The 16581-nt window shown below is 41.1% G+C and overlaps 1 protein-coding gene across 5 annotated transcripts in view; it reads left to right on the forward strand.

The window, feature by feature from the left end:
* The window catches only part of lrp13b (low-density lipoprotein receptor related-protein 13 b), a 36161-nt gene that overhangs the window by 18446 nt on the left and 1134 nt on the right, over window positions 1–16581 (forward strand). For 2 of the 5 annotated variants that reach the window (XM_026174167.2, XM_026174170.2), the window contains 16 exons: window positions 2081–2293; window positions 2451–2634; window positions 2725–2926; window positions 3133–3297; window positions 3386–3595; window positions 3718–3933; window positions 4142–4276; window positions 4651–4852; window positions 5060–5182; window positions 5786–5893; window positions 9013–9249; window positions 9977–10286; window positions 10468–10561; window positions 10647–12316; window positions 14901–15037; window positions 15817–16131. In XM_026174167.2, the coding sequence (XP_026029952.2) occupies window positions 2081–2293; window positions 2451–2634; window positions 2725–2926; window positions 3133–3297; window positions 3386–3595; window positions 3718–3933; window positions 4142–4276; window positions 4651–4852; window positions 5060–5182; window positions 5786–5893; window positions 9013–9249; window positions 9977–10286; window positions 10468–10561; window positions 10647–10694 (2447 nt within the window). In that variant the 3' untranslated portion in view covers window positions 10695–12316; window positions 14901–15037; window positions 15817–16131. Of the gene's footprint in view, window positions 1–2080; window positions 2294–2450; window positions 2635–2724; window positions 2927–3132; window positions 3298–3385; window positions 3596–3717; window positions 3934–4141; window positions 4277–4650; window positions 4853–5059; window positions 5183–5785; window positions 5894–9012; window positions 9250–9976; window positions 10287–10467; window positions 10562–10646; window positions 12317–14900; window positions 15163–15383; window positions 15452–15816; window positions 16132–16581 lie in introns of all 5 variants that reach the window. The other 3 variants (XM_080304390.1, XM_080304389.1, XM_080304391.1) reach the window with 3 other exon arrangements.

Here is a 16581-nt window from a genome sequence, read left to right on the forward strand (position 1 = left end):
CAGTGACAAGCAGCTCTCTGGGTGAAAATGCCTTGTTGATGTCAGAGAACAATGGCCAGACTACTTTAAACTAATAACTCAAATAACCGCTTGGTGCAACCAAGCTATGCAGAAGAGCATCTCTGAGCACACATGTCGAACCTTGAAGCAGATGGACTACAGTAGCAGAAGACCACACTAGGTGCCACTCCTGTCAGCTAAATATAGGAAACTACAATTTAAGCTACAGTTCACACAGGCTCACCAAAACTGGACAACAGAAGATTGGAAAAAACACTGTTCACAAAAACCCTCCATGGTCACCAGATTTCAATCCTATAGAGCAGTGGTTCTCAAACTTTAGTAGTATAGGCCTATTTAACACCACATACAGTTTACACAGACAATTTTATTTCTTATATGAGTGTTATTTATTGTAACTGTCATAAACAGGATGTGACATAATGATAAAAATAACACCTGTACTGCATTAAAACATTCACAGCAGGTGGGATATCCAATCTTTAAGTGATGACCTGATGAACCCTGCTCCCGGGTCCAAACTACTCTGAGTCTATTAAGGATGTTGTGTTTTTTTTTACATGTTTTAATGCTTTGAATCTTCTATTTAATCTGAACAAGCTCCTGAAAAAAGTCAAGGATCACTGTCGGCCTCTCTGTTTTTATTACCACTATTCATTTTAAAGCTCCGTTTTTAAAACCTTACGATGTAACTACAGCCCAGCCCATGCAGCAGTATGTTAATGACTAACCTTATATCTCAGTTGTTCTCCTGACTGAAGTTTGGTCCGTTTAGAGCATCCTGCCATGCGATTGAATTTGTCCCTAACCACTGCGAACCCTCACGTTAACCTTTATGGAGTGGAAAACGTTAGTATTCATCCTCCAGCGTCACTGTGTTTATATTATGCTAACTATAGCTGTGTAGCTAGCCACCACACAGCACATCATTATATACCAGCTAGCCCAACTTCAGTAACCCTACAAACGCCACTGCTGTTTCGTTTTCGGTCTTCATTCAGAAGCGATAGCAGAGCTGTATGTTTTAATTTTTGCTGTGGTGGTTAAGACGCTGGATTTTTGGCTTCGTGGTTCGTGCACGTTGAAGCCCAGTTTGCTCTGCATGGCATTTCAGCCAACAACACAAAATGCCATCGTGTGGTAGCCTCACTGGATCCGCTGTCCACTTGCCATTTGATGACCCTCGTCCGGGACCTCCCCACCCACCCAAGGGAAATACACCACTCTCAAGGTGCTGCTGCTGCCACATAATAGAAGTGGATCGCATTCTCACAAGCATCAGGTGCTTCGGCATCCACGCAATAGTTCCCGACTCACCGACGGCATCTCCCGCGCCCCCACCAATTCTCCCAGGGGTCTTCAACTCATCAATGGTGGCTGGGATTGCGGCACTGCGGAAAAAGGCCTGTTTTTTACCATCAGAGTGACAGAGCCGTGCTGCCTTTGCAGTTTTAAGGCCCAGGGAAACAAGCCCTTCAGCGCTCTGTAGCGGCTGTGATGATAAGGAAAGGCTGCTCTTCATAGAGGACTCGCGCTCTGAGACATTTTCTGATTGACTTCAGCTCCCAGAAGAGCTTCTGGTACTCTCGTGTCATCTTTGCATACCTCTACAATTGTATATAATTTAATCTTAAACAAAAATTGCAGATTTCCTGCGTACCACCAGAGAGAGCCCAAGTACCACTGGTGGTACACGTACCACAGTTTGAGAAAGACTGCTATAGAGCACCTTTGGGATGTGGTGTAGCAGAAGGTTTGCATCATGGATGTGCAGCCAGCAAATCTGCAGTAACTACGTGATGCCAGCATCTCAACACGGACCAGGAATGTTTCAGCACCTTGTTGAGTCTATGCCATGAAGAATTGAGCTTCAAACTATAAGCTTCCATAGTTTTTAGATGAGAAAGTAATCAACACATTAATAAAATGTATTTAGTAGTGACTTATGTTTAGAAAGTACAGACTTGGACAGTCTTTGGCCTTTAGTTTTTGTGTGCGTGGTTGTATCACTTCTTCTACAGAAGACACACAAAAGTAACTTTGTCATGTTTCCTCCTAGATGAGCCCTTGCTTCTGGCATCAGTGCAGTCAGACTTGTTCCTGCTGGGAGTCCATAGTGGCACGCTGCATCTCCTCACCTCTACCAGTCGACCCGCCTTCTCACTGGATTATCACTGGGTTCAACAAAGGATTTACTGGCTGAGCACTGACTACCAGAGCATCCGCTGGGTCGACATGAGAAACCCAGACAAAAGAGGAAACTTGGTCAAAGGTAAAATTTCGTAATCTGGGCCTGTGTGTGTGAATTTAAAAATTGGAAATGTAGTGAATCTACTTAATTTAGGACCTCACTGGACCTCACTTAAAAATATAGATAGATTCAGATGGTGAACCATCAGAATCTGAGATGCTGTTATTAAATCTCACAGGTGTGAAGTCTGATTTTATCGCAGTGGACTGGGTGGGTAAGAATTTATACTGGGTGGATGGCCTGGTTGGTCAAATTCTGGCAGTGAAACTCAGCAACGCCACAGTGAGGTCTCAGGACTGCACTGTGGTCCTGGGAGAAGATTTGGAGCAGCCAAGCTCCTTGGTTCTGCTGCCACATAAAGGGTGAGTTTCTCTGCTTTGTGCATTTATTTTGTAATACGAAAGCACTCCAGCTTCGACATCAGACATGTATTGTATAATTAATGTTCTTAGGCTGATGCTGTGGTCTGAGATCGGCAGCACGCCTCAGATTAAGCAGTCTGGGATGGATGGTTCAGAGAGGAAGGTGGTTGTGAGCCACAGTTTGAGTTGGCCAGTCAGTTTGGCCTATGACCTCCTAGATAACAGAGTGTACTGGGCAGATGAGAAACTGCGCTGCATTGGCTCAGCCTCTCTGGATGGAGGCAACATCAAGGTATTTGAATGTCAAACCGCAAAACAAGTAGAACCCAGAGACATAAGAAAGGCAAAACATATGATGTGGTGTCTGAGATGCCTTTAATAGGCCATGTTACTAATAATCTGTCTTAAAGTTTATGATTATGGATAGTATCCCAGCAGTTATGCAATATCACAACACATGTGTTGTGATATAATGTAGTAATGGCTTTCTTTTACTAGATCATTCAGTTGGCTGAAACGCCAAACCCTTTCTCAGTGGTGGTCTTCAATGATCGTGTTTTCTGGTCTGACACAAAGAGAAGAGTCATACGCTCAGCTGACAAGAACACTGGGAAAGACCAAAAGGTTGTTCTGAAGAGACCGGGACAGCCATTTGGGCTAAAGGTGAACTCCGACAGTAAAATGAAGTCACGTTTGATCAAAGACTGTCACCGCTTATGAGTCTTAATGTTAAATCTTCTTCTCTCCCTAGCTGATGCATGCCCTTTCGCAGCCAGCTGTGCCCAGTCCTTGTGACCATCTGCGCTGCTCCCATATTTGCCTTCTGGCCCCCCCGGTGACGGGCAGATCAGCAGTATGTCGATGCCCGAAGGGTCTGCTGCTTTCCAAGGACAACATCACCTGCTCTCGGCCCAGGGATTCATCTTTCATCCTGCTCCTGTCTCAAAACACAATTTACCAGGTGACATGTTTTGTAGTGATGTTAAGGCCTTCCATCCTGCAAAACCCTTCTAGACAACACATTTAAGAAATTAGGTCTTCTGCTTTGTTCCACTTTAAATCGCACCTCCCTGCTACTGGCAGATTTACTTGCGCTCCTTGCGAAGGGATGGTATCGCCCTGAAAAAAATGCCAAACAGCAGAGTCTTGGCCCTCCCGGATATAAACGAAGCCATGGGGCTAGATATCTCCACCCAGGAGTTGTATGTGGCTTATGCGGGATCTGTGGATGTTCTGAAAATGGGAAGCTACAGGTCAAGACAAGGACTCACACCTGCTGGACAAGTCCTAAAGCTGAAGGTATGCTTAGGGCGAAAGTCTTGTATTTAATGAAAAACAGTAGGATGTTAAACCCTGAAGATGTAACCATCTGACATTTAATTTAAAGTTAATAATCTAACTCTACATAATGGCTTTAGTTGGTGATTACATCAGCCTCAGCTCTCCAATAAGTGTCACTTTCTGGCGAAACTTTAAGTCTGGAAGCTATCCCTCTCTGTCTTATAAGGATGATTCGGTCACGGCTCTGGCAATTGACTGGGTGACCTCTAACCTCTACTGGAGCAGCAGCTCAAGGCCCAACATCCATGTGACATCCCGCAATGGTGGCTACACCACGTCTCTCCTGCAAGGATCACTGACGGTGAAGGCAGCACTTATCATATTTCTGCTCAGACGTGAGCGCTTACATCTGATGTTTTCATGGGTCTTCTCAGTCTGCTGTGATATTTGCCATTTGTTTTTATAAATGTTCTCGATCAAAGTTTATTTACTCGCTTTTTCTTTGGTGTAAACAGACTTCTAAATTGTTGTCAGTGAAGTTTTCACATTTGCAAGTATTGGTTCATATATAATAAAAATGTACTTTTAGCTACATCTTTATTGTATTACCAGTCCTAAAAATAATCCACATAGGAAAAGAGACTGCTAACACACACCTTGCTTTATGCTCCCTTCCTTGCCAACCCAATGACCTTCTCATGTTAAACGTTTAATGTTTAACAATTGTCTTTTCAGCTTGCCACATCCATCGCGTTACATCCCTCCTCAGGTCGACTTTGCTACACAGCAGTGGTCATGGCAGGTGGGAAGAGCCTGACGGAGGTGGTCTGTGCCTGGATGGATGGCCGGAACAAAGCAGTGCTGTGGGGAAAGTCGAGAGTCCCCAACTCCCTGGTGTTCGTTAATAATGGGACCAGAATCTACTGGGCTGACACTGGTGAACAGTTAAACGCACAATAAAACAAAAAACCTCCCACACACTCATAAAGACCGGGACAAATTTGCATTCAATTCCTCTGAGCAGTAACTCAACACAGGATCCTAATAAAGAAGTGGAAAAAACTGTATAGTAATGACATATATGAGATGAGAGTATTTTTCTTTGATAATCCTGTTTCTGTGTTTGCCTCATTTCTTTCTTCAGATGGAGTGATCAGCTCCATTGGAGTGGATGGTTTGGGATATAAACAGTTTAAGGCAGGACCTGATCTGATTATGTCCTTGACAATTACTGAGAACATCCTGTTCTGGGTCACACAGGGAAAGGGTAAGATACTTTTTGCTTTGATGTGTTTTCAAACACCTTGTTTAGTTGACATGACATCATATTCAGTGATACTAGCAAATGGCTGAAGTGCTAAGATATTTATTTGTACAAAGGCTAGTGTAGAGATTAATTTTTTATTATTTTTTGGAGGGGGGGTGTTTTTGTTTGTTTGGGGTCTTTTTCTTATTTGAATTTGTATATTAATGTTTTGTTGAAATGTATCTTTAGTATTTTATTTCAATTTGAAATGTTAAGATATTTGCATTTATATAAAGGTTTGAAAAATTTTTGGATGTTGTTTTACTGGCAATTGATGTGAAAAATTTCGTTACTTTGGGATTAAGTCAATGGGGTTTTCCTACCATTTCACTCTAATCACTTCATAGCCTTCTATCACCTTTGCTTCATCTTTCTTTTTCCCATTAAGGCAACAGTTGGCATAACAAACTAATTTAAATGTGAATAGTTTGATCTTTTTCTCTGCAGTCTCCACCATTCAAACACATCAAGAAATGAGTCCCCCTCCCCCCAGAACAGATTTGCTGATTTCTGTAGTATATATTTTTTTTGGTTTTTTTAAATTGTACTTTTCAACTTGTGTAGATGTGACCAAGCTGTGGTTCAGTGATGGCCTCCAGCCTAAACAGTTGTGGTTTGAGACAAAGACCAGCGTGGTGGAAATCAGAGCTCACAGCAATGACACCCAGTCAGGTAGGTGGAAAAATAAGTTGACAGAAAGCAGTTGACAAAATATGGGACATGAATATTTTTACACTTCTGTCAACAGAAATTATCTCCCAGCTGTATGATGGTATGCATGAAAGCCTAGATTAAGCTTCTGCCAAAAAAGTATCAGTATGCCCAATTAGAGGTTTAGTACATCCTTCTCTTTACAAACCATATACTATGGTGCACTGTGGGGAAAAGTGGGTAGATTGCAGAATAAGTAGGTAGAACAGTTAGGACTACTGAGCGGACGCTATGTAATGCCACTATGAGAGAAGGTGAGGTATGACGGGCATGAGAAGAATCTGAATAAAGCACTGTTACAGGAAACCGAGAAGAGATGTTACAATAGCTGACGCCATTTCCAAAGTCAAAACTGGTTGTGGTATGACACCAAAAAATTACATTTTTGGTTTCAGTCAGTCTCATAGAAGGCGAGAGGTATTGATCACATAATTTCAATGAAAGCAATCAATGCACATATGCTGTTGTGTGTGTGTGTGTGTGTGTGTGTAATGTGTTGAAAACTAAAGCCATGTGCATTTAGCTTCTTTATGATAAGTATTCAAATGGAACAGATTGGCAAAGAGTGCGATAGTCAGGGAGATGAAGAAAGTGGGCAGGAGTGCTCGGAGGCTAGGTGTACAGCAAAGGAAAAGGCTCATCTTCAGTTTTATTTGAGGCTCGATAATCTTGCCTGACAAACAAAGAAGTGAACTGGTACGATTTCCAAGGAGGGAGATGCACAGAGCTGTCATAACTACAGAGGGATAAAATTGAGCTTTACAATGAAGATATGGGAAAGAGTTGTTGAGGCAAAGTTAAAGAGACTAGACAATTGGTGAGAAACAGTGTGGCTTCATAATCTTAAAGAGCTCTATAGATGCTTTGAGACTGATGGAGAATTACAGAAGGACCTGCACACTCTTCATGGATCTAGAGAAAACACGTGATGGAGTGCTGAGGAAAAAAACTGCAGTACTGCATGAGAAAAGTGGGTCTAGCAGAAGTATAAGAGTGGTGCAGGGCATTTGAGAGAGCAGTGAGACTGAGGTGAGGTTTGTGGTGGAATGACAGATGGGTTCAAAGTGGGGGTGGGATTGCATCAGGGCTCTGAGCCTCTTCTTATTTTGAATGGCGATGGGCAGGGCAATGATGAAGAGCTCCTCCGAAGACTGAACTCCTAGAGGAGAGCAGTTTGAGAACAGGTTTGTGATACATGTTTAGCCGCATTAAATGAAGGTGGTTGTTTGGGTTAGTGCGAACAGACTGCATCTGATTTTACAGTCGTTTTTGATGTCCATCACTGGTCGCCAGATCTATCAATTTCCTGTTGAAGAGCCGTGAGCTTCTCTTCCAAGATCTTATCCATATTATGTTCAATGAGTACAGCCTAAGTACTCACAGCCATCCCCATCGCTTCAGTCATAGCAGCTAGCCTTGTGGGGTTTTGAACAGCTGCAACTGCTTTCTTTAATCTTCGATAAGCCAGGGTCAAACCAGCTCTGATCAGCAAGAAGCTTGTTATCATGGTTCAGAATAGGTAAATGTCTTCAATCGATAGTTCTGCCAGGCATGCAATGCGCCAATTCCACCACCCATCCATCGTGTATCCGGCAGAGAATATCCCTCCAGGACAGTCGGGCTTTTCCGAACCCCGGCTTCTAATCAAGAAGAGTGTCAATTGCATTTAGGGATCAGTTGATCAAATGCATAATTCTTCTTTAGGTTTTAGTGAACAGGACTGAGAGATTCTTCTGGGAGTTAGAGTTTTAAATGAGACTAGACAGAAGACATGAAGCCAAGCAAGGAAAGATAAGGGAGGGAGAAAGATGTGGCCTTCTCTGTCAAGAGCCAAGAGAGAAGAAATGAGCAAGACTACTAAGGAGGTTCACAGATGTAGTGAAGAACGACATGTAGATGGTTGATGTGTCGTACTTCACTTCACCTATACAAATTAGTATTACCAGAGACTTGTTTTTTGTTTTGTTGTTGTTTTTGTGTGCTCCCAATCCCAGTCCCAAGCCTGGATAAAGAGGACGCTTGCATCAGGATTACTATTTTGGATAATTGGATAATGATATGTAATCAAAATTAATTTCAGACTAATAAACAAGCAACCAGTAGATTTTAGGGTGTGTATTACCTGAAGCCTAGTTAGTGAAACAGCTTTGTGCCAAATCCAAGTAGACAAATCATAAAAACTATGTTAATCACACTACATGTTTTCAAACCATCATTAAGGCATTTACTCAACTGCTGAGACGCCGCCATCAGGAAGCATTTATATCTATTCTTTGGCAGTTAGACAATTCTAACTCACTGTTGCCTTTTTTTCTTCTTCTTTTTTTTAAAGAACAAGGCAAAACCAGCTACTTGCAAAACAGGAATTGTAATAACTGCAAACTTCTTTTTTTTTTTGCCTTCATTATTTTTCTTGTTCCTCTCCATTTCAAAATGGAGGAATCTGGCAAAGTGTGTCACAGTACAGTGTAGGCAGAATGAATAGTCTCACTTAGGCAGAGTTGGAGCCGAATTGATGGCAGGGTGATGTGATACCTGCGGGAGGGGGAGGGGGGGGGGGTGTCTGGCTGTGTGCTGCAGCGGGAAAGGGTAATGATACTGGGGCTGTGGTATGCATTGTACACTTATTCTCTTCACCCATAACCCTTTTTCATAATATGCACATGTAATACATATATCATACATAAACTGGAGGTTTTGAGTATTCTTTAGCACATACATACAATGAAACTCTAATTACTAACAGAAATAATGTACTTTATGAAAGTCTGTATAAATGGTAAATAGCACTTTTCTGTGCAGAATCCATCAATGTCAGAAACGTGGCTACAAGATGAGTAACATGTAGTGATGTCTAATGAATAATCAAGGTTATATAAAGTTATTTGTGTTGGGTACTTTACAGGATTTTTTTTGTATTAGGCAAATTCCCGAAAAGCCAGTAGTTCTGGAAGCTAAGGAAGATGCTATTTTATACGTAAATGTGGTGTTACCATGACTCCTGAGATATTTTTAAAGAAAAGTGCTTCAGATAAATTTGAGCCTGCATGCTGTAAATACTGCTTACTCGTTTCCTCCAGGAAGCAATAGCTGCTCCAAAAACAATGGAGGGTGTGTCCATCTGTGCCTGGCCTATCCCGGAGGTAGGATGTGTAAATGTGGGCGTGGCTTTTACACCTTAAATGTCACTTCTTGTGCCCCAATTACCTCCTGTGCCCCTGGAGAAGAATCCTGCTTTGACCGCAGCCAGTGTATCAGCAGGAGCAAGTTCTGTGATGGACAGGTTGACTGCCTGGACCAGTCGGACGAACAGGACTGTGAGTTTTCGACCAGAATAAAGAAGCAGTATTCAGTGAACTTAGTTTGTCATGCCCTGAATACAAATATTAATTCCACGTTAAACTGCCTTGTTTCGGAAAGTAATGGGGGGCTATGGTAAGATGGTATGACAGTCTTATTTGAATTAACCTGAGTAAAAAGTGTAACACTATCCTCCAGATATTTAACAGAACTCCAGAATAAATTAGGTCTACACAATTTGCCAAGTTACCTTTTACAAATGGGCACATGCTTTTCTCGCACCTGCCAATTAATTTGGTTGAGACGAGGTATTGCCTGAGTACATCTCAAAATGTTCCAGTCTATCTACGGTGTTCCTGCAGGAGAACATTTACAAAGGCTTTGTACTATTTAGTAGACAGCTTAAAGGCTCACTAATGTCCAACCTGAGCCACATTGACACGAGTCACATTTAGCTCCAACAGGTTAAAATCAAAAGCTAATATAATGTGTCTTAAAGGATCAGCACAGCACTGGGAAAACTCATCTTAAGTTTTGAAGGAAAGATTGAAGCCACTATCACATGTCTATAGTCAATGGGAATAAATCGCCAGCAGCCTGTTGGCTCCGGTTAGTGTAAATGTTTGAAATGAGGAAACTGCTAGTCTAGATCTGTCCAAATGCCGAAAAAAACAATGAAGCTACACATGCACCTATGTTTACCAAGCAGCTCATTTCAGTCACTGACGGTGACTTTCTCTTTAGGTCCAACTTCAAACACTGCCTCATTTGGAACTGAAGACACTGATGGCCACCCTCTGGATTCGTCATCATCTACATCCAACACAGACAAGAATTCTGTCTCATTTCAAGACTCTGCCTCCTGTGATCTGCAACGCTGCAGTAGTCATGGGAACTGCATTGTGGAGGGTAAATTCACTCGCTGCCAGTGTCTGTCTGGTTACAAAGGAGAGTTCTGTCAAGAGGAAGAAAGGCAAAGCCATGTCGGGGTGATCCTGGGTGTCTTCTGCCTCATTGCAGTGCTGATAGTCGCCGGATTCATTTTCACTAAAAGGTACTAATTGCATTAGAGGGAGAGACCAACTACTTGCTTACCCAGATTGTCTTTGTCTTGAAAGAAACTGAACTGAAAAGTCGGCTCCTGCAGTGATTAGTGTTTGAAAAACATTTTTGGATTCGTAACTTGGTGAGTAACGTCCAGTAGAAAATTAAAATGTGGCTTCCAATTTCAACAGGAGAGGATGGGAGCTCATCAGAAGCAGATCCGCAGACAAGGAAAATCTCATGGCCAACATGGGTCTATCGAGTGATGTAGAGTCTGACTCTGAGGTAAACTGTTATTCCTGTGAGAACTGTTGCATTTGAATTAAAAGCCAAAATACATGATTTATTAATTGTTTGTCTCCTCCTTCAGGAGGTGGACTCCCCAGCTGACGTAAACCCTCTGGCACAGCTCGATTAGACTACTCTACTCTGCACTAGCTGTTGTGCTAGCTTTATAGCAACCTGGAAATTCTCAGGCCTCATGTGTAATTTGTGAGGATGCATTTCAGTGGCTATGAAAATGCTGAAAAAAAGTGCAATTTTATAGAATGAAAGTTCTCACTATTAGCGGCTGCTCTCAAATTTATAAAAATTTTCCACAGGCTGATTTGATTGCTGGGAGTGGTTTGGTAAATTTGCTGTGTCATATAAGTGAGTCAGGAGAGACGAGCTGAGCTGAATCGATAAGAGTTGAAATACAATAATAAAAATAAAGACGTTAAATCACTTGAACCAGATTTTCTTTATTTGTAATGTGCTCAGTGTCTCGATCTCTGACATTTCTCTCTTTAACCATTAGTGTACACAGTATGTTTTACATCTTACACTCCTGGGAGAGTTCTCACAATGGGGCGTATCTACTTAAGATTACATTCTGTTCCTGCCAACACTGAATGTCTGCCACACTTTTTTTTTTTTTTTTTTTTTTTCCTTTTCAAGGTGAGTTCTTATCCATTCATCAGTTATTCTGATACCAGTTTTAAACAAAAGCTTACTTGTTTCACTTTTGTTCCTGGTTTCCACTCGGTTTCTCCCTGGAACATTTGTTGCTGTTTGTTTTCTGTCATTCAATCTGATTAAAAGCTGTTTTATCCTGAAACTATGAGCATGCATGGTTTTTAATTTGACAGTATTGCTTGTTGCCTTAATACTGTAAGTTGGGGGAAGAGAATTTTCAATAAAATAACTTGTTGGTAATTACTATCTCAATATCCTTGGTATTGAAACATGGACACAGCTGGGAGTATGAAAAACTGAAATGTGAGAAACTGTTCAGAGGCTTTGTAATCAAATGACCTAATTCAAATGAGGTGTGGTGTTTGGCAAGTGTCATGCATTACCTTCACTCTGCCTCATACTGGGGCCTGGGAAAGCAAACATGACATATCAAATGGTGTCAGTGGTTGACACTTCTTCCTGTTTTTTTTTTTGTTTTTTTTTTTGTTTTTTAAATAAATTCTATTCATTAACTGATGCGCTTTTCTGCAGACATTATTTTTCTTTTTTTTTTCTTAAAAAAAAAAAAGTTTTTTTTTAATTTAGTTTCAACATGGTTCTCTCCATTACATTTGTTACACAGTGCTTTGTGACTTGTGTGAGAAAAGCGCTCTACAAATAAACTTTACTCACTCAAATTCCTAGTAGGGCAAGTATCTGAATTTCAACCCAATACACTCCCAGTTCTAGTAAAGAGGAAAAACTGGTTTCAAATTGCCAGGTTCAAAATGGTATGCCTTGACATTTCAATTCCTTTTATTGCTACTACTCAAATGTTGATTTTTCAGGGCGGTTAAGCTGGCAATTAATTTATGTTTAGCTTCAGACCACAGAAATACTTGGTTATTTTTAGGAAATGGTGATGGCTTGGGTTCAAATACGCCAGAACATTCCTTAAAAATGTGTGTCAGTTCAGGGATTAGTTTAGGTCCTTGCACTTCATTGGGTTTAGGTTATGGAGGTGTGTCACTTTGGGTGTGTCTCCAGGGTTAAAGGTAGACGCATTCATCTGTTTACCTCACCTGGTTTTGACGAGCAATAAAGGTAGGGTGAGCATGGGTGTTGGGTGCCAAAAAAGGGATTAAACATGTTTTGGTTTTTGTAAGTAATCTCTTTGCTTAACTTGGTAGATGGCCTGCTACATGATTTATGAATCTACTAATATATCAATTTAGAAACTGGCTATTTTGAAAGTATCTTTATGACTCTGCAATTTTATGCCTACTCTGTGTTCTACTCTTCAATTCAAGTAGATGTCTTAGATGTAGCGCCAACAAGTGTTTTTCACTTCCTCGGTCCATGCATTTAATTGCCAATCTGCAGTGTCTGGCTACATGTTGAGCCGATCTGCCACACCTGAAAGAAATATGAATTTCCTTCGGAAATAACTTGTGTTCCTCAATAGGCTTTGCTCTAAAACCTCTACTTTAGAGGATGATACTTTTTATGTATCAAGCATTGCTTTCCAGGGCTTTCCACTGTCTTGGCAGGTAAGAAGCAGTGAGTAGTCAAGATTTCAAGCTCAGATTATCGTGAGTAAAACCAAAGCTGGGGTCGTTTGTTACTTGTCAATTACATAGATGCATACATATTCTTTGAGTCCCACTGGAATCCATTTGTCCTGCAAACTGTGAGCTTCTCCACAGTGGGCTTTCCTCTAGCTTATTCCAAATATGACAACTCTGGGAGACAGCAAGAATTGGTGGGTATCTTTCAAAGACTGTTTCCAAACTCTTAGCTTTAAGGGTTTCTTTGTTGCTGAGTTTTGGGATGTTCTCCTGGAGTGGCATAACATTCTTTGACACTAGGAATGAACACATTTGCAAAATGAATTCACCCTCCATGCTCTGTGGACTCCTAGCCATTTTATCTTCAAATCCATCTCTTCTTGAGCTGAAAGATTAAACACTTGAGTTGAATTTTGAAACGGAGCTTTCTATGACCAATAATTGTCTGGTCAGCCATCAAATTGCAGCATACCGACACTCAACATTTCCCTCCACTTGAAGTATTTTGTGATGCCTTGGATACCTTGAGGGTTGGAGGAAAGCTTTAAATAAAACTGTGGCTGCTGTACTACAGAAACACTCGTTTTAGACAGGAGTAGCATCTAGCTGTTTTCTCCCTTTTTCATCCTGATGTTGAGAGATTAGCTGGTATTGTTAACCTGACAGTAGATATCCCTTGTTTGGCTTGAATTTCATTTGTTCTCAAACTTAACCTCTCACTTAACTGTTCAAAATGCTTGCAGACGGTTTGTGTGCGTGTTCTTCATTGGGTTTTAGTCGTGTAACTTTGGGTGTGTCTTTAACGATAAAGGTAGTTGCATTCACCTGTTTACCTCACTTGGTGATGACAAGCAATGAAGGTAATGTAAATATTGGGGTGACACCTTCTGTTGACTGCAGGTTGTTTGTATTAATTTACCCTGCACCGACTTATGGTTTGGAAAGTACCAGTGGTTGAACAAACAGCTTGGAAGTCCATGCAGTTTGTTTTGAGCAGTCATCTTATGAGTGTTCATATTAAAATATTCAAACTATTCAGAGTCTAACTGCAATTCATCATGTACATGATAATGAGTCAAGTTTGACAGTCTGAGAGCAGAGATGGCACAAAGCCCTTAACCTTTTTCATATCAGACGAGACAGCAAAATAGTAGTCCACTGAGGTGCTGTGCTGCAATAGCCATGAGATAATGACTGTGATTTGTGCCGACTAATTTATGTTTGTTAAGAGCCAGTTGATGAACGGTTACAATAACACGGCTCCACATGTGAACATGGAATTTAAGAGGCTTCTGCTGAAAATAACATGACAAAAAACATGTCTTGAATATAAATGAACTTTCTTAGAATATTGCAAGAAAGTTCATTTATATTCAAGTGAACCTGAAATGCCTGCAAGCAGTTTTAGTTGCGTGGCCCCCAGCCTCTCTTACACGTGTCAACAGTATTTATATAACATGTGCATGAATGTCTGCATGTTACGCAGACATGTCAGTCATGTCAGGTCTTGCTACCCGAGTCCTGTTCTTACTTGCTTTCTAATCCTTCCATCCACCCACTAGGCTAACAAGCACACCAACTGCATTTCAGTACAGAAAAGGGTGCGCAGACCTCTTGCCTGGCTTTTTCTATGTCACATAATTTTTCAGCCTTCCTGTGTAATGGTTTATTGTCTGAAATACATCACACAAATAAAAATTGGTAGTTCCCACGGATGCCAGAAAAATGAATTTTTGTGAAACGCTGTGACTCAAACTTTGAGATGTCAAGTTTCCATACAATCCCCATGAAATTTAAAGGTTCTACATCCGTGTCAGAGAGGTGTGTGTGTTCCTGTCTAGCTATCTTTGTGAGGTTTAGGCATTCATTTTTAATGGTTAGGGTAAGGGGCAAGGGAAACCATTATGTCAATGAAGGTCCTCACTAAGATAGCTAAACGGACGTGTGTGTGTGTGTGTGTGTGTGTGTGTGTGTGTGTGTGTGTGTGTGTGTGTGTGTGTGTGTGTGTGTGTGTGTGTGTGTGTGTGTCGATTTTAAAGATAAGACTGAGGGAGGAGTGTGTGCATAAAAACACAAGCAGGTATTCACAGCTTTCTTCCTCTTCCCGCCTTCTCTTTCAGTGAGGGAGCGTGTAACAAAAAGGGAACTTGAAAAAAATTGACCAACGTCATCATTCAAACAGACACCTGGACAATCCTGCGACTAAAATTCCACTGGCAGCGTTTTAGGACTTCGTGGCTGACTCCTTTTTGCTTCTGTGAGTATATGGCAAGTTCATTTTCTTGTACAGTGTGTTCCTCTGTCGTGTTACTCCTGCGCCTGCCTTGGAGCTAGAGAGGAGCACAATGCTGCTGGGAAACCAGAATAACAAGATTCTTGTTTGTAAGTACAATAACGTCCACATCGGCACTTATTGATCACAAAAAAGCTGGTTTGTAGATGTTGGTCTCTTAAGCGCATTTATTGTAGCTTACTTGAGCAGTTAGGTCACCATCCTCGGACAGCTTAGCTTAAAATGATGTGTTCAGAATCTAAAAACAGTTGAACATACTTGGAACGCATGGCTGAGAAAGAGTTACTTATTCTGTTGATTTGATGTGTAGGCTACCTGAGAAGAAACTGTATTTGCCGTAAGAATAGATGTGCAGCCTTCACAACGTTTCATGCAGTGGTACGTACTGCATGAAACGTTTTTTTTCCCCCTTTGGTCATTTGTTTGTGATTTGAAAGTAAAATATTCTGTATACAACAGGTCTTCCTTCCTACACTCTTACACACACAGTTTGGGGGGTTTTCCCACGTGTATAAAAACAGAAAAGTATAAAAATGAATATTTGTCATTTCCGATAATACTAGTACTACTTTTTTAAATGTTGCATTTAAAAAAACAAACAAACAAAGAAAATCATCACATTTCAAGATTATTCTCCTTTTGTTTGGTCAGCAAATGTTATGGTAGCAGAGGTTAGATTAATTTTTGGGCGGGTTTCTAACCATTCATCCCATTTTCCCCATTTTCTCTCCATCTCTTATTAGTGTGCCTCCAGCTAGTCCTTCGTTTAAGATGACCACCACTTCCCTTCCTCCCGAAGGGAGAGGCATCAGCCCCAACCTGTCCGCCTGTCGAGAGTCTCAGTGTAACAACCATGGTAACTGTGTGACTCCTCCTGGTGGTGGTACAGATCTACTATGCAACTGTGATCTGGGCTACAAGGGTGACTCCTGCGGGGAAACGGTCAATGGAGCGTTAGGTTTACCTTTGACCCTCAGCGTGTTAGGCGTCCTCATTGGCCTCGCAATCCTGGCATTCGTCCTTGCCAAGTACCAGCAGAGAAAAAGGAAGCAGCGAAGGTACTGACATATTGCACATGATTCTGTGAAAACGCATGTATCTAGAAAAGCTTATTTTCAGCATTTTCCCCGATTTATGAACATGTGTACTTGATTTCTTGTCAATCTGAAGAGTGGGGTTATAGAAGTGACCTTACATTGGGGTGTGTTAAATAGAACTATACACAACATCGTCTTTTGATTACTTGCCTTGGATAGTACAAAAACTGAACTTTTCCCAAATTCATATCAAACTAACTTTTGATCATTTTAATGTATGCCTTTCTAGTACTACAGCACACAGCTATACAAATTTGTTTCCAACTGACAACTTCTCAAATTTTTATTTAACCAGGAGAGAATATAATCTGTAGATTGAAGGTGGATGTATCCAGTATGACACCAGTTGACTGGTTTGAAGCCTAAAGCTGAGCATTTTGGTCTATGCTTTAGCCTTTGCTGGAGAGTGTG

Source organism: Astatotilapia calliptera, chromosome 7, assembly GCF_964374335.1.
Source record: "Astatotilapia calliptera chromosome 7, fAstCal68.1, whole genome shotgun sequence".
Lineage (NCBI taxonomy): Eukaryota > Metazoa > Chordata > Actinopteri > Cichliformes > Cichlidae > Astatotilapia > Astatotilapia calliptera.